The sequence below is a fragment of the Podarcis bocagei genome, assembly GCF_964188305.1.
Source record: "Podarcis bocagei genome assembly, chromosome: 17".
Lineage (NCBI taxonomy): Eukaryota > Metazoa > Chordata > Lepidosauria > Squamata > Lacertidae > Podarcis > Podarcis bocagei.
Genome location: NC_138143.1, coordinates 40,624,431 through 40,642,540, shown reverse-complemented (window position 1 = coordinate 40,642,540; position 18,110 = coordinate 40,624,431). Strand labels below are relative to the sequence as shown.

The 18,110-nt window shown below is 49.2% G+C and overlaps 2 protein-coding genes across 2 annotated transcripts in view; one reads left to right on the top strand and one right to left on the bottom strand.

Moving 5' to 3' along the window:
* The first annotated feature begins 1,559 nt into the window (after positions 1-1,559).
* LOC308576858 (solute carrier family 25 member 36-A-like) lies at positions 1,560-15,947 on the top strand. Its single transcript, XM_081176875.1, has 7 exons — positions 1,560-1,725; positions 11,245-11,421; positions 11,585-11,662; positions 12,384-12,484; positions 13,590-13,656; positions 14,222-14,505; positions 14,630-15,947. Exons 1-7 carry the CDS (start codon positions 1,685-1,687, stop codon positions 14,824-14,826), a joined length of 945 nt encoding a protein of 314 aa, XP_081033001.1. The 5' UTR covers positions 1,560-1,684; the 3' UTR covers positions 14,827-15,947.
* A 655-nt stretch (positions 15,948-16,602) lies between these two features.
* Positions 16,603-18,110, bottom strand: part of CLSTN3 (calsyntenin 3) — a 36,076-nt gene continuing 34,568 nt past the window's right edge. Inside the window, exon 18 of the mRNA XM_081176262.1 lies at positions 16,603-17,656. Within this exon, the coding sequence (XP_081032388.1) occupies positions 17,483-17,656 (174 nt within the window). The 3' untranslated portion in view covers positions 16,603-17,482. The remainder of the gene's footprint in view (positions 17,657-18,110) is intronic.

Genomic DNA, 18,110 nt, shown 5'->3' with positions numbered 1-18,110 from the left:
CTGGGGGGGCGCTCGCACTCGAGTGCTAAAATCCACGGGTTAGGGGGCGCAAATTACTTGCCTTGCCCCGGGTGCTGACAATCCACGCTACGCCACTGTGCTGAAATTACCTCCCTGTGGCTTCTGCCTTCTTTTTAATTACTAGCCCCTCTTCACTGGGGGAGGAAGGGAGACTTTAGAGGTTGGTTTCCTCTCATAATTTCTACCAGCCCAGATGGCTGGTAGTTTCCGAACATGACATCCCATATTCTTTCCAGTGTACAGTAGTTTGAATGTGACCAGCGGCCACTAGAGGGCAGGGTGTTTCGTTTTTTTTAAAAAATAAAGATTCCAAAATAATAGTTAACCTAAGTCAACTTCTCTTGCTCCACAGTGTATTTCTGAAACAAATAGATTCCTCTGCATCTGCAGGAGCAGTTTCACTTGAATATGTGACACTTATGCACATTTCAGTGGCTGGACTCAGAGCCATCCGAGCACCATAATGTTCAGCAGCCCAAAACATCTTGTGTTGTTGTTGAGTCGTGTCCGACTCTTCGTGACCCCCTGGAGCAGAGCACGCCAGGCACTCCTGTCTTCCACAGTTTGGTTAAACTCATGTTCGTAGCTTCCAGAACACTGTCCCACCATCTCGTCCTCTGTCGTCCTCTTCTCCTTGTGCCCTCCATCTTTCCCAACATCAGGGTCTTTTCCAGGGAGTCTTCTCTTCTCATGAGGTGGACAAAGTCTTGGAGCCTCAGCTTCAGGATCTGCCCTTCCAGTGAGCACTCAGGGCTGATTTCCTTCAGAATGGAGAGGTTTGATCTTCTTGCAGTCCCATGGGACTCTCCAGAGTCTCCTCCAGCACCAGAATTCAAAAGCATCCATTCTTCAGCGGTCAGCCTTCTTGATGGTCCAGCTCTCACTTCCATATATCACTACTGGGAAAACCATAGCTTTAACTATACGGACCTTTGTCGGCAAGGTGATGTCTCTGCTTTTTAAGATGCTTTTCAAGACATTTTAGAACCACAAAAAGGAGCTTCACTCCCCTGGGAAAAGGGCTGAGGAAGATCTGCATCAGGAACAGGACTTGTGGAGACCAGCAGCACCTCCTGATTGCAGAGGACATCCTAAGTTAAAGTGGGGACTTTCCGGGATCAAATCAGAAACGGGCAAGACTTCTGAAAAACGGGGACACGTGGAAGGTCTGGCTAGGGTACAAAATCACTGTGTTTTAAAAAGAAGAAAAAAAGGCAGAGCTAATCATTTGCTGGCTACGTACATTTCTTCCCTGCCCGCCGTCAGCAAAAGATTCCCGGGCGGTGCACCAAAAAAGTGAATAATGCAACCTAGTTTGCAGAGTTGCGCCAGAGAGGGCGGCATTTCACGTAGACCTGCGACCCCGCGGGCACTTCTCCGAAGCCAGCCAAGCTCTGGGCGTCTCACACCCAGCCAGGGCTTCGGGAAACCGGAGCAATTCGGCTGAGATCGGAGGCGGGGCAAGCGGCGGCGAGAGGGCGGAGTGGGGGTTCGGGGGGCCGGGCGCGACGAGGGCGGAGCTGCTCGGGACTCAGCCGGAAGCCGGAGGGCGCAAAGCACGCGGCACCCGCCTCGGAGCGCTCACGGGATCGCCTGCGCGCAAAGATCGGCGAGGGAGCCGTGCCTGGTTCTCGACGGCGGCGTTGCGCGGCGCAGAGGAAGGATGCCCCGTCGGAGCACCGCGCTGCACCTCGCGGCCGGCGGGTGAGTAGCCCCGAGGGAGCTTCTGGTGCGCGTCCCAGGCGCGTCTGCTCGTGATCGGTTCCCCGGGACTTGCTGCCAAGGGGAACGGCAGGGCCGGATCCGCCGCGTGCCCATGGGCAAGTCTACCCAAGCCTAGGGCGCCGACCTTAGAGGGGCGCACGACTGACCTTGGAGGGGCACCGTGTTCTACAAGTTCCTTGTTGCCATAAAGTTCTGAAAATAGTTTGCTTTTATAGTTTGAAATGTTTTGTCCTTTCTGTTTTGGAAAAGAGAAGTTTGCAATAATAATCATTGTGGTTGAAGAGATTTCGAGTTGCAGGGTTGGGAATGCGCCGGAATGGCAGCTGCCAGCCATGTTGATCTGGTAGAATCATAAAGTTGGGAGGGATCCTGAGGATCAGCCAGTCCCCACGCCCTGCAGTGCAGGAATATGCAGCTGACCCTTATGGGGATCGAACCTGCAACCTCGGCCTTGTCTGCGCTGCAGCCAACTGAGTTGTCCAGCTATGTTTCTAGCAAAAAGACAGCCGAGTGCCCAGATTCTAAAGGAGTGAGGCCCAGTGGCGTAGCGTGGGTTGTCAGCATCCGGGGCAAGGCAAGTAATTTGCGCCCCCTAACCCGTGGATTTGCAACCCTAACCCCCAGATGTTGCGGCCGGGCCCCCCCCTGCACACCCCACGCTACGCCACTGGTGAGGCCGGCTCACATGTGTCGGTGTAGCAGCGCTCCTTCTTGTGGGAGGAATGGGGTAGGAGGAATGTGTCAGGATTGTGTGCCAGAAGGAACAGAAAATGTCAGAGGTGCCGGATGCCTTAGCTTCTTTTCTTGGCTCACTGTCGGTTGCTATATTGGGCCCATTTGTGGTCACCTTCTCTTCCTGGCACATGAGCCATTGCACCATGAATTCCACACACTCCAGTTGTGCGAGGACTGCATGAAATGATCTGCAAGCCTATCCACGTGGGGAAACTTACCACCCATTTAGTGTGACCTGTACGATTCCCAGTCATCTTTACAACAGCTACCAGTATTACTACTGTTGTAATGCTGATGAGAACCTGAGGCTGATGGAAGAAGTGGCCTGCCTGAATAAACAGCCCTATGCATGCGTGCCAGGAAGCACTTTGCATTTGTGCAAAAAAAGGAAAAGTTTATAAGGCACGGAATTGATGATTTATAGAGCCACCTGTCAGTGCATATACTTTACTAAAAAGTGATATTTTAAAATGCAGTACAGGCTAATTAAAAAACCACAAGCAAAAAAATCCACATGCGTTGCGCTCTTTGAGGACCTGCAAAGCAGCAATTGGCTCCTGTGTGCAAGCTTCTTAAAAATAAACTGAGGGTGCACTAACACAAGGAGCCTAAGCGAGCAGGATCAGAGGGTGGGAGCAAAGTTAACAGGGGTAACATTGGAGTGGAGTCCCTGAGACGATGGAATGGTGCCTTGTACACCTCCCTCTGGCAACTCCCCCAGCCAAGCTGGTGCCAAACATATTACTACTCTTTATTCCCGTCAGCAAGGAGACACTGCCCAGGCTTGCGCCCCAGGGAGGTCACTTTGGTGCTGCTGTTCGGCTTCACCCTGGAGGCGCACTCCATCGTCTCTCAAGACAGAAAGATGGCAACACCTGCATTAATAACGGGCTTTATCTATTACCGTACCCATAAAATTGTTCACATTATCCAGCACCCATCCTTCACTGAGGCTGGCAGTCACAGAGGTCTGCTGAGCTTCGCCTGGTGATAGGATGGAGGAGTTGGACCCGGCAGGTTCGACTCAACTTCTCCCACAGTTGAGATTAGGTAAAGGTAAAGGGACCCCTGACCATTAGGTCCAGTCGTGACCGACTCTGGGGTTGCGGCGCTCATCTCGCTTTACTGGCCAAGTGAGCCAGCGTACAGCTTCCGGGTCGTGTGGCCAGCAGGACTAAGCTGCTTCTGGCGAACCAGAGCAGCGCACGGAAACGCCGTTCACCTTCCCGCTGAAGTGGTACCTATTTATCTACTTGCACTTTGACGTGCTTTTGAACTGCTAGGTTGGCAGGAGCAGGGACCGAGAAACGGGAGCTCACCCCGTTGTGGGGATTCAAACCACTGGCCTTTTGATCGGCAAGTCCTAGGCTCCGTGGTTTAACCCACAGCGCCACCCGTGTGAGTGTTTAAATGCCTGAACGGGGCTATGTAAGTCACTGAATTCAGCTTTCTGAGTACAGTGGATGCTCGGGTTATGAATATGATCCGTGTGGGATGCACGTTCGCAACCCGTGTCTGCGCAGGTTGCAATTCTGTGCTTCTGTGCATGCGCGACCGCTGAAACCAGGAAGTAACCCATTCCAGTACTTCCGGGTTTCGGCAGTCCACAACCCGAAAAAACGCAACCTGAAGCGTCTGTAACCCGAGGTATGACTGTACAGAACTTGGATCTGAGCGCAGGATTTTAGTTTAGTGGTGCTGCTGTTGTTGAGGACTCAGCCCTGGGGAAGCTCTTGAGTTCTTGCCTTCATCTGTTCTTCCCCTTAAGTGGAGGCAGAAGCCTCTGGGAAGCCAGGTGCTATTTGTTGTATTAACTGATACAACTGTATTAACTGAAACGTGTAATATCTTGCCGTTCCCTTTGTGTTTATGAGAGCTTGACTTCGCTGTTCCTCTGAGGCCGTGCTCTTATGAATACACTCAGGCAGTGGTATCTACCTCTGAAAAGGGTATTCAAGAGGGCATGTCTTAAATCTGTAGTGTTCACACCTGGGAATGTGTAGCGCTGGGTTGTTGTTTTCCCCCCAGCAGGTGGACTACATTCAAGGTCAAACTGCACATTAAGTTCTTTAAAAACATGCTTAATGCAGCTGCTTTTATTTTAAAGGAAAAAGAGCTGGCTAGTCACTGTTGCTGGTAAGGGGAGGCAATTTAATATTGAACGATAAATTACAGTCTTTCATCTTTTCCTCTGCCCTGCTGCAAAGGCTGGAAAAGAGGAGGAGGAGGAGGGATCCCTTGAAACCCACCCTCTGGCGCAGTGTTAGAAACTCAAACATACCGTATTTTTCGCTCTATAAGATGCACCAGACCACAAGACGCACCTAGTTTTTGGAGGAGGAAAACAAGAAAAGAAATATTCTGAATCTCAGAAGCCAGAACAGCAAGGGGGATCGCTGTGCAGTGAAAGCAGCAATCCCTCTTGCTGTTCTGGCTTCTGGGATAGCTGCGCAGCCTGCATTTGCTCCATAAGATGCACACACATTTCCCCTTACTTTTTAGGAGGGAAAAAGTGAGTCTTATAGAGCAAAAAATACGGTATATGCTAGGTGCCAAATGGCCCCCTTAAACCAAGGTTGCAGTTGCCAAAACAGAAAGTCTGGTTGCCATTTTGGGGCAAGACGGCTCCAAAGTCTTATTTTTCAAAGGATGGACTGACTGTGATTGATTCATCTGGCTGGTCCAGATGACAACCTTGAGCTAAGGTTAAGAGCTTTGAGAACTTAAAAGAAGAAAAGTCACTTGATCCAACGACATTCCGTATGTATATATATTGGCCCATTCCGACTTCTTTTTGTTAAAGGTGGCCGCTCAGGCTTCACAGAAAAAAGGAATTTGGTTCCAGAAATTCATTCCGATTGTGCAGATGAAATATAAGCGATTCTACAGGATGGAGTATTTGTGTGTGAAAATGGTCCAGATCCAATGATCCCCAAATGTTGGAAATGTCAGGTACCATAGGTGCCAACTCCCTGGGTGCCCGAGCACCCACAAAATTCCCCCTTGAAGGGGCCGGGCACCCACAAAATTCAGTGCCAGGGCCATACACGCTGCATGGCACCCATGGTCATGGGGCCAAGTTGGCACTTCTGGCACCCAGGCATCTTCACTTGGTTGCAAGTGGTTGAAATGCGCCTGGCTAATTTCAAACCCTGTGTGCCACCCAACCACAACCCCACCCTTGGTAATTTTGCCAGCTTTGCCTGCCAAGGTAGTGCCATAGCTGACGTTCTTCCAATGTAGTAGAACTTCTGTTGAAATCTGCCGACTCCCACCTGGTTATATCTTCAGGAAAAGCACGGGGCCTTCGTCTCCAGAGACCCTGCACACTATCACGACCTTCTAAATGGCTATATCCAAAGTATCCCTCTGAAGCAGAATGAGAACAACATCTTACCGGGGCCGGGTACAAGAAAATGGGTTCTGCCTGGCAAATAGGGGCAGCAGGAGCAAGTGGATTTCGGCTACTCCTTTTTCTCTACCAGCTGCGCTGCTTACTCTGAAAACCCGGTTGTCCTCCTTCCTCAGGCGTCCTCAGAACAACTCTAGAAGGTTATTCCTGGCCTAGCCTTCCAACTGCCCAACAGCTGTTCACACCCAGCCTCTCTGACCTGCTACCCTTCTGCTAACTCAAGCTGCGCAGGCGCACATCCCTTGAGACGGCAAAGGGGCTTTGCTTGCAAGAAGCATCTCTGCAAGCTGAGCAGAAGACAGACACAGTTGGTTAGGTCTTTGGTTCGTGGCCAGGTCTCTCTCATCTTCATCTGTCTATATTCTGCGACGGCAGAAGAACGGGAGGCTCAGGGTCGGGCCAGGAAAGGCCATCTAAAGATGTTTCATCTTCTCTCGGCAAACAAGCCCTCTGAACGGAAGGAGAAATAATTGGTTTCTTTCTGCCAGCCTTGTTGCAGGAATTGCTGTATCCATTGGAAACAGTTTCCATGGTGCATTTAAAAAATGTACTTAGTTGTTTTCTGCTTTTGGAGGCAACCGTTTCGACGCTGTGCTATCATTCATTTATTTGCAAGAATTGAAAGTGGTGTACACGCTGTACTTATAGTTAAAAGATTTATATATTCGGCAGAGTTTCCAGGTGGTTTGCAAATGAAAGAAAGGGGGGAGGGGAAGGGGTGATGGAGTTAGGAGACCCTCTTTCTGGCGTTGTGGACACGTCCTAGTCCTGGTTCTCACAAAAATCAAGCGAAATAGTAAACCTGTTTCTGGACAGGTTGTGCCCAGATGCAGGTAGGGAGTTCACAAGGTTGAGCTCTCTTTGCTTTAAAATAAAATAATGCTATCCCCGCAGGCAGAAAGCAAGCACGTCAGTGAAAATGTGTCATCCCGATAATCTAATCATTGGCGCAGAGGGCTTGTTGCTTTTGTATGGAAGAGCATCCAGTCGTGTCAGCTCTGCCGGCTTGCTGCCTGAAGTGATGCAAGCCAGGCACCAGCTTGTCTGCTGCTAGTGAGAACATGAATGTATAGGCAGATGTTTCAAGGTATCCAACTACTGGTTAGTGATCTCATCTCAGCCACTGACTCCCAGTTTCTAACTGTTCGGAAGCTCAGGACGGTTATTCAGAGGCAAACAACAACAGCCCTTGCCTACATGAAGAGGTCATTCTACAGTGCTTCAAAAACTCTTCACGGCAATGACATTTTAAAGCAAGCCTCTGACCATGTGAAGAGTGAGGTGTGGCCACCAGGTTAAAAGCTCCCTGGTGGGAGAACTGGATTGTTCCAAGAGGTCCCTGTGGAGCCTGTGTTCAGGGTTGAAAATGTGTGCAATGGCTTTGAACACACCCACAGCTGCTCTGTTGCATCACTTGCCAGTGCAAACTTCGTCAAGGCGAATACCCTTCATGAAGGTGGAGCGGTAAATCGAGAACCTCTCACCTTGCCAGGATTCGCTCACTCAGCTAATGTCAAACCAAAACCACAGGCTGCTGCTGTCAGTTAAGGGCTGTCCTAGCAAGGGGGCCGGTTGCGTAAAGTGCAAAGCGCGTCCCGGCCAAATTGGGGCAGCTCCCGCCGCCGCCTCCAGCTCCCCCTCTCCTCTCCTCCCCGCGCGCTGACAATGCGTCACACAGACACCCTTTGGATTTGCCAATGATTAGCACACTGACGTCTTGGCTCCGGCCTGCTGTGAGCAGGGCTCCAAAGTCCACAGGGGAGGAGGTGGCACAAACGTCACAGCTTTGCATCCTGGCATTGCCCAACACGCTTCGTTCTGCTGCGAGGCTTCCCCATGTTGCCACAGCCAACGGGCACTGGGTGATCTTTGGAGCCCGGCAAAAGGAACAGATCCTTCTGTATGTTGGAGAGTCACCTCGTCCAATGTAGTAGAGATTGCTTCTAAGCAATCCAGCCTCACGCTGGGAGTTCTCAGCTCAGGTGGCTGCGGTGGAAATGGAAGCCGAGCTGTCTTGATTCCGGATTCATTAATCCAGAGCCGGTTTATGTGGTTCTGGCTGTGCACATAGCTAGCACAGCAGCCCTACTGCTCCCTAATACGGATTAACCCCCAATAGAATGCAGCCTTCAAGAGGAAAAAGGATGCCTATTCCTATTGACATCCAACGCCCTTTTTAAATGTGTTGGGGGGGGGTGAGGAGGTTATTCATCATCATCAAACCTTTATTGGCATCACATACAAACATTCAGAATAAATAGGCCAGTGCGATCTCATCGCCATTTCAACAGTACAGTCATTTGCCAAAGGAAAGAAGAGGCGAGCAATCTATTTCATCTCTGTGGGTCTCCAGCAAGGGCAGGGTCCTGTAGCGTACTTTGGCGACAAAAAAATAAATAGAGGAACTTAGCTACTGTCTTGGTAAGCTCCTGGTCTCTCCCCTGTAATAAGAAGCCTATAACCTCTGTCTCTGGTTTCCATGTTGGAATATGTAGATGGTCTAAAAATTGTTGGCGGTGATCATCAGGCATTTTACATTTAAGGGCCACGTGAGCTGGAGTTTCCACCAGGTGGGCATACATGGGCAGATCCTATCTCCTTCTGCCATACCCGCAAACCTACCCAAAGGAGGTTAGAAGGTTTAGAATTGAACCTAGCCAGCGGGTGTGTGGGTGGGTGGGTGTGTTATTGGGTTGTTCTTGTTTCCAGTTTATTATACATTTTGTGATTTTATATTGTGATTTTGTGTTGTGAAACACCCAGGTATAGAGCAGTCTAATAATAATAATAATTCCTGATCTGTCCCAACTCTCTCCTATCTTTGAAATGGAAAATCTCAAATCGTTCCCCAAACGTGCAAATCGATTGGAAAACTTCTCTCCGCCCCCTCTGGATCCTCATTGCAGAATTATACTCTACAACCATATATGTTCTGTTCCTGCACTGAGGGAATACTATAAGCATTTATACTAGGCTGTGAATATACAGCCCATTTTGATGCAACTCAGAGCTAGGATGATGGACCCCCCCGAAGATTTTTTGCTTTCCTCAGGGCTTTAGCAAACACCACCACATCCTCATAGTCCTTGCCGTCCTCTTAGTTGGACATCAGAAACGTTTGCTCAAAATCTACAGTTTAAGTTCATTCTAATAATGAGAGCTACAGTATCTTCCACTCCGATATTTCTTTTTACATTTTCTAAATATGAGATGTCACCCCGTAAAGAAGCAGAACTTCCCAGAATATCCCACAAAGCCTCTAACAGCTTGAAGGCAGTGACTCAAAGAGCAAAGGCCGCCTTCGAGAGTGCAAGACTTTCAAAAGAGGCAGCGTTTCAAACCCAATTTGAACATATCTAGATTCCCCATATTCCTATCTGAGGTCTTTTCGGTTTTTATCTGGTCATACATTGTCCCCCCCTTTTTGTCTCCCAGTCTCCTGGTCTAGTTTAAAATGTACATTAACTAGAGAGGCACAGATTCTCCACACCGATAACGAAATTTCAGACAGTTTTGGTGATTCTTGTGGATAGCATTTAGAATTTGGACTGCGTGCCTGAATTGTAATTTGCTTATACTGCCACTGATGTCAGTTGCCCTGGGACCTTCTGGGGAAGGGCAGGTTAAGAAAATCTTAATCAATAGACAAATGGAGCCCCTTCTCATGAAACTTTGGGGGCACTCCTGCTGCAAAGAGCCTTTGAAGCACTGAGGACTGACCTCCTCATGTAGGCAAGGGGTGGTTTGTTTGGTTTTTGCCTCTAAATAACTGTCTTGAGGATAGCCTCCGAACTGTTAGAAACTGGGTGCATAAGCTGGGTGCCAAAGGACAGGGTTGTAGTTGAAACGTTTGGGCAAGATTGCTCTAAAATCTTGTATTTCCAATGATGGACTGACTGTGATTGATTCTTGGTTAAACACCTGGCTAGTTCAGATGACAACCTTGAGCTAGGTTAAGAATGTTGAGAGCTTAAAGAAGAGAAGTCAGAGGATCTGGGGAGAGTCCACATGGGGTAAATTGAAGACAAGCTGCAACAATTAACTATAATGTCGTTCGCTACTCCTGCTCAGGCTGCGCAGAAAAAGCAATTTGGTTCCTGAAATTCATTCTGATTATGCAGATGAATGATTAAAACGGGCAGAATTCTACAGGATTAAGTGTGTGAAAACAGTCGAGATCCAATGTTCACCAGGCGTGAGACGTCATGCAACATCCTGGCGTCCAGGCATCTTTATTTAAAAAAAAAATTAAAATTAAGTTTTACATTTTAATCATCAAAATATCATACCAAATAACAACAACAAAATTACAGTTCCAAAATTTCCCCCTCCACAACTTCCATGAACTTCCTCTTCTGGTTTTTTATACATACAGTGGTGCCTCGCAAGACGAAAAGAATTCGTTCCGCGAGTCTTTCCGTCTTGCGATGTTTTTCGTCTTGCGAAGCACGGTCCGTCGCAACTGCGCCTCTTCAAGCGGCTTTAAAAAAAAAGTGCAAGACGTTTTCGTCTTGCGAAGCAAGCCCATAGGGAAATTCGTCTAGCGAAGCAACGCAAAAACGGAAAACCCTTTCGTCTAGCGAGTTTTTCGTCTTGCGAGGCATTCGTCTTGCGGGGCACCACTGTATTAACTTCTCCCGCATGTTTTGATATATCTTAATTTTAAGATAGGGACGTGGGTGGCGCTGTGGGTTAAACCACAGAGCCTAGGACTTGCTGATCAGAAGGTCGGCAGTTCAAATCCCTGCGACGGGGTGAGCTCCCATTGCTCGGTCCCTGCTCCTGCCAACCTAGCAGTTCGAAAGCACGTCAAAGTGCAAATAGATGAATAGGTACCGCTCTGACGGGAAGGTAAATGGTGTTTTCATGCGCTGCTCTGGTTCGCCAGAAGCAGCTTCGTCATGCTGGCCATATGACCCGGAAGCTGTCTGTGGACAAACGCTGGCTCCCTCGGCCTATAGATGAGTGCACAACCCCAGTCATCCGCGACTGGACCTAATGGTCAGGGGTCCCTTTACCTAATTTTAAGATCTTTAAATTAATTATTATTATTATACTCTTCTCCTTTTCACATCATCATTATAATTCCTGTTGTTGTTTTTGTTATTTTTTAAATTGTAAATGTTTAGTCAAAACCTGCTAGTGAGTCCATATCTTTACCTTGTTTCTGTAGGTATAACATAAACGGTTCCCAGTCTTTCTTAAAATCTCTGTCGCCCTTTTCTCGAATTCCTAGGCATCTTCACTTAGTTGCTAGTGGCCAATTATCGGGTGCAAAAGGCGCCTGGCTAATTTTGAACACTGCCTCTGAACCTTGCCCTGACATTGCATTTCCTCTTCCCTCTTCCCAGATTTGGTGGCACGGCTGGAGCCATCTTGACCTGCCCTCTGGAGGTGGTGAAGACCCGCCTGCAGTCTTCCTCGCTGGCCGTGAGGCCGCTGTGCCTTCCTGCGGTGCAGGTGCAAGGGGTGAACGGAGCACTGATCCGCCCCGGACTGCCCTCCATAGGCGCTCTTCAGCTCTTGAGGTGAGCGGCCGAGACAGGAATAGATATGGGGGGTACTTGTGAGGTTCCGATGGGTGGGATTCCCTTGTTTTGTACCTCCGTTTGCGGTGGCGGCGGTAGCTTTTCCTGCCCCCCGAGACAGAGGGCGGAAACTGACCTGCTCGTTCGTTCTCTCCTTTCACAGAACCATCCTAGAGAAAGAAGGAATCCGCTCCCTCTTCCGAGGCCTGGGGCCCAATCTAGTCGGAGTTGCACCTTCCAGGTAAAATCGTGTTTACAAGGGCAGGGCTCCTGTTCCTGGTTCCCCAAGCGGAACTTTCACAGGGATTCTCGTTGAAATCAACCCTCAAAAGGGTCCAGAAATCTCCTGCTAGGGTTGGGTGATACCTGGTTTTCAACATCGTGATAGAGCACCAGCTAAACATCATGATATATCGCGATGTCTGAAATAAGGATGGAGCTATATAGAGGCATTGGCTGGCTTCATGGTTTTCCGGCATTGTGATTTTTGCATAGCACACCCACCCACCCTGATTCATGATATATTGCCAGGTCAAAAACTATGAAACCGATATCACGATATGGGCTAAAGGGGGACACATCTGAGACCCATGACCTTGTGCAGCCTGCTGGTGGGTGACCAAACAATAGGGTTTTTTATATTATACAAAGTTTATTTTATATTATACAATGGCTCAAACGGCCTCTGAGCCTTTTTAATGCTTTTCCTGTAAACAGCAGATCATTGTTCGTACAGAGCAGAATCCAGAGGAGAGACAGTAAGCATGCAAATGAGCATTTCTGGTCACCACAGACGTCACATTCACATGGGAAGGAATTGAGAGCTGCTTTCAGCCTTTAAACCCCCTGAATCTGGGCAAGAGCACAGGCTTAGCTGGGCGAATCCAGAGCAGATTGCTTGTTGTTGCTTCTGTGGGTTAAGTAGCTTAAAAGGACTCAATTCCTTTCCCTCCCCTTTCCAGAGCTATTTATTTTGCTGCATATTCGGGCGCCAAGGAGAAACTCAACACGGTGTTCGCGCCGGAGTCTAAGAAGGTTCACATGCTTTCGGCAGCCTGTGCAGGTAAAATGTACATCTGTTTGGGTATCCTCGGGTCATTTCACCTGTTGTGTTCTGAGCTTTGAAGAAAGGTCAAGAGAACGTTTTTTTAAAAAATAAATATGATTTACTGCGGCAAGGAGTAAAGGAAGACTCCTAGATACACACTTGTGCATGTGTGCTACGCAAAAGCAGACAGCGTTACAGAGCAGCACTGCTTACCTGACCTCCTGGTTATGTCACTGCAGCACAGCTGGAGGGAGAGGAGCATGGCAGTAGCATGGTTGGCATGGTAGATCCCACACTGCTGGCGCATTTGCAGTGTGCCAACCTTGCCACTGACTGCTGCCCCCTTCTCTGCCCAGTGTGCTGCAGCGACTTCAGCTGGAGTTCAGATGAGTGGCATAACCGCACACCTTCAAATTCTGGGGTTACAGGTGTTGGGAAGCTGCAGCTGGCAGCGGGTTGTATATATGTGGCAAAGCAGGGATGCGTACCATCTTCATATATGCCTGCTAATACAGTGGCACCTCGGTTTTCGAACGTCTCCATTTACAAACATTTCGGTTTTTGAACACCGTAAACCCGGAAGTAAATGCTTCGGTTTTCAAATGCGCCTCAGAAGTCAAACCGGAAACACAACTTCTATATTGAGTTTTCCGTTTTGAGGCTTCCATACTGAGTTTTTGGTTTTCGAACGTTTCGGAACTCGAACGGTCTTCCAGAATGGATTACATTCGAAAACCGAGCTACCACTGTATGGGTGAATGCATTTTCTTCCTTGCATCTGTGAAGGAGACCTTTCAGGTTTGAAGCAGCCGGTTGCCTCCTTCTTTCTGCTTTAAGTGCTAAGAAATGAGGTCAGGCAGAGGTGGCGAGTGACAAAGGGGAAGGCAGAGCGAAAGCGAAAATCCATGGGTGGAACTCACAGTCTGAGTTAAGCTCTTGCACAGCCGCCACTGAAATCTATGTAACAGTTAAGCTTGTAATTTCATCCCATTGAGATCTGCTGGATATGAAAACTTTGGATTAGACGCCAGAGAACCTCAGAACAGGTCCCTGCAAATTGCAAATGTCTTCCGCAAAGCACAGGTTTCAGCTTGGTACCTTTAACTTCTCCTTCCTGCAGGAGTCACTTCTTCCACTTTGACAAACCCCATCTGGCTGGTGAAGACCAGAATGCAGCTAGAAGCCAGGTAAGGAAATCCTGGCTGTGTACCAGTTCATAACATTGTTTTGAGCCTCCGGGACTGGCAGAATTTGATTCTGGACATAATGGAAGACTGGCAGGCAAGACAAGCCACTTGCACATAACGGCAGGAGGGCAATTGGGTGTATGCTGCAATTCCACCGAAGCTCAGAATTTGGCACGGAGCACAGAATTCTGCTGCCTAAGAACCTGAGTCTCTCCTCCCCCCCTTAACCTCTTTGAAGTTGCAAATGAATATGCAAAAGCATGCCCAATGCCGGGTGCATCTCAGTAGCCAAACGAGTTCTGGGTCAGATTTCACATGGTTAGAAGGTGGGGCAATAATCCTCCTGCCCCCTCCCTGACTAGAAGCCAAATCAAGAATTCAGAATAAGAAACAACAAACATGCACAGTGTCTCTTGATTTCTGCGATTTGTACAGGTTGCGGAATTCAGTTTCTTGGGGCACAGAATTCAAGTTGCCATGGAACAACATTTCATTTATAATGCAGTTTAGTGCATTAAATGAGAAGAGCTCAGCAGTTCCCGACTGCGTTTTCTGTTCTCTGCAGGGCCAAAGACGAGCGACGCACCAGCGGCTTCCAATGCGCCATGCGCATTTATCACACGGAGGGCTTGCGAGGCTTTTACCGCGGGATCACTGCCTCGTACGCTGGCGTCTCTGAAACCATCATCCATTTTGTAATCTACGAGGCACTGAAGCAGCGAATCAGAGAGCATCGGTCGTTCCTGACTCCGACTCCTATCTTTTCCCCAAGCAGCCAGGACTTCCTTGGGCTGATGGCAGCAGCCGCCGTTTCCAAAACATGTGCCTCATGTATTGCCTACCCACACGGTGAGCTGCTCTGTCTTCCAGGCTCTCTCCCCCCCCCCCAAACCTGTCTGCCCAGAACTGGAGGGGCTTTCTCCAGAGGACTGGATAACTAATCTCTTTTCTCTTTCCTTCCTGCTCCCTGCAGAGGTCATCCGGACGCGGCTGAGAGAAGAGGGCTCGCGTTACCGCTCCCTTGTCCAAACTCTGCAGCTTGTGGTCCGGGAAGAGGGCCCTGGCGCTCTTTATCGTGGGCTCCTGACTCATCTGACCCGCCAGATCCCCAACGCGGCCATCGTCATGGTCACCTATGAACTGATCATTCATTTGGCAACCAAAATGTGATGCTTCCCCCTCCCTGAGAAGTGGCTATTGTTGGCATGTGCCGTTAGGAATGTGAAGCCTTGATAACGATGATCACATTTCCCCGTTCCATGGTTCGATGGTGGCCTGTCTGTAATCTTTTGTTTGCGAGCCTCGGTAACTGAAGGATGGCTTCAGCTGTGCTGGGCCTCTCATCAGGCACCTTAAAAGACATCAGTGGGCAAGGGACCACTCAGAGATGCAGCTGGACAGATGCAAGAGTTTTACATGCAGAAGGAACAGTGCAGAAATGTATGCGTACGGAGAGCGGCTCGGCTGGCAAACGCTCTTCCCCAGTCCCCCTGCCTGGCCAGACTCCAGTGTGCTGGTTGTGCAATTCAGGGCAGAGGAGGAAAGCGTTCTGCTCTACTTCCCCTGTGGCCCAAGTCCGGCTTGCCAGTTGGCCAGGTTGGCAGAGGGCTTGTACGGAAGCCCCTTAAAATGAAAGAAAAGCACCAGGGAATTTTCTCCAGGAAGCGGAGCGGTGCATCCGTGGTTAGTCTCAAAGGGAGGACTCCCCTGGCAGTGACACCCTGCAATGGGCCTCCCACTCTTGCCGAAGACATTGATCTTTCCCTCCTTCCCTTTTGAGTTTGCCGCTGGCAACTTGCCATCTCCTGAAGGCAGGCAGGAGGACAGCTGTGCCCTTGGAAGTTCAGGGTCAGCTCCTCGCCCCTGCTCCCGGAAGCACAGAAGCAACATGGTCAAAGAGCCCTGGGGGTTTTGGTCCCTGCTGTAAAGAGAAACGGTTCGCTGTTGACAACTGGCAGGCTTACTTTCTATTGCCTTGCTTATGTATGTATTCCACTGTAGAGCTTGCCTCCCTAACAGGAGGGTCATGGGGAGAACAAAGGCATCTAGGATGGGGTATATTTCAAGGGGGCAGGAGGTTGCTGCGCTGCGATGGGGTGAAGGGCAGCCTGACGGTGAAATTTGGTGTGTCCTCCTGTGCGTAGCTTTATGGGGGTTCACTGACTTCTGACTCCATTTGTTGCATAGGAGTAAGGATGCAACACATTATTAGACAAACCGAAATTATTATATGTTTTAAGTTAATGTTTCTTTGTGTTTTTTAATGAAGTATTTTATTAAAAAAACAACAACCAATGTTAACGCAGTTCTATTTGGTAGAGTATGAGACTCTTTTAATTTCAGGGTTCTGGGTTCAAGCACCAAGCTAAGCAAAAGATTCCCGCATTGCAGGGGGCTGGACTAGATGACTCTGGTGGTCCCTCCCAACTCCACAATTCTCTGATTGCTCTTTACTAGGATCTGATGCCAGACTCTTCTACATTGTTAAGACTCGTCCAGGAGCCCAGAGGATGGGAAGACCCTCTTATTGAACCATTACAGGAAGCAACCATTGGGGCAACCAAATCCTTTCCAGTGTGGTGTAGTGGTTCAGAGCGGTAGACTCGTAATCTGGGGAACTGGGTTCGCTTCCCCGTTCCTCCACATGCAGCTGCTGGGTGACCTTGGGCCAGTCACACTTCTCTGAAGTCTCTCAGCCCCACTCACCTCACAGAGTGTTTGTTGTGGGGGAGGAAGGGAAAGGAGAATGTTAGCCGCTTTGAGACTCCTGAAGGGGAGTGAAAGGCGGGATATCAAATCCAAATCCAAACTCTTCTTACTAATGAGATATTGGAAGACCCTCAGCCTTTATCCCTTTTCTATTCTTGTAATTACTACATGGGGTGGAGAAGTTATTAAAAGAAGAAAGCTATCTCACTGAAGGAAGAACGCCCATTATTCCAGACCTTACATTTTTAAATCCTTTTTTATTTTAAAATCTGCTCCATTTTTCTTCTTCACATCATGTATTTCCTTCACTCGTTATTGGAATATTATTGACAATTTTACAAAGCGACACAAGCTGCAGGTCTTTTTTGTTTGTTTGTTTCTTTGCATCAAACAAGAAAACAAGAATGAACCTCAAACAACGACATTGAAAAAATATACAATATATATATATATAGTATCTTGGGGTGTCTTGTCGTACCCCTGGGTTTGCTGCCGCGGCCCCAATTCCCGCTCCTCTAACTTTTTTATCATGCCAATCCAGTTTACCCTTCTCTGGAGCGAAGGGGGTCATCTGCCGGAGACCAGAGTTAGGGGGCTCTGCCCCACTTGAGCTGAAGCAAGCGGCTGGAGAGGTGGGAGGAGCCAAGGTCCTGGTCAAAGAGAGGCTCCTCCCCCTGGGCGCTGCTATCGAAGGGCAGCAGACAGAACAGTGGGCCTATGCTGGGGCAAGGTCAAGCGGACATCTCAAGAGCCAGATTTTATTTTGGGGAGGGCCAAATCTGAGGCACGAGGCACCATTAATCCACCGTGATGCTCTTGCACAGCTTCTGTTCCATTTTAAAGACACTTGCGCAGGAGAACTTCCCGGTGGATTGTGCTCCGTGTTAATTTGTGGGAAGGGAAGGTGCCAATTGGATTCTCTGCCTCATGCGCCAAAATCTCATGTCTTGGGGGTCAGCCTCCGCTGTGCAAATACAAGAGGTCTGGAGAATGCAGGGCGGGGGGCGGGAAGAGGAAGGGGGGGAGGCCAGACACATACCCCCACCCCCCAGGGACTAAACATAAGCAGGACCTCCCTCTCTCGCTGGCGTTCCTCTCCCCCATCCATCGCATGCCTCTAGAAGCGGCAAGGGGCATCGTGCTTGCCCACAATGCGCTGGTCATCGGCCACGTCGCTGCCTGGGCTGTCCGGTGATTCAGAGTCACTGCTTTCCTCTTCCTCCTCTTCAGCTACTTCTCTGACGGTCGACCCAGAAGCTTCTGCTGCCCTCTCCTGGCAGCTCTGGTATGACTAGAAAGAGAAGGTAAAAAGGTAAAGGACCCCTGGATAGTTAAGTCCAGCGACTATGGGATGTGGCACTCATCTTGCTTTCAGGCCGAGGGAGCTGGCATTTGTCCACAGACAGCTTTCCGGGTCATGTGTCCAGCATGACAAAACCGCTTCTGGTGCGATGAAATACAGTGACGGAAACCAGAGCACAAGGAAACGCCGTTTACCTTCCCGCCGCAGTGGTACCTATTTATCTACTTGCACTGGCATGCTTTCGAACCGCTAGGTTGGCAGGAGCTGGGACTGAGCAACGGGAGCTCACCCCGTCATGGGGATTCGAACTGCCGACCTTCTGATCGGCAAGCCCAAAAGGCTCAGTGGTTTAGACCACAGCGCCAGCTGCGTCCCTAAAGAGAAGGAGGAAGTGACAATCGAGCAAAAGGCTTGGAATAGCCAGGGAAAAGGCCAGAATGAT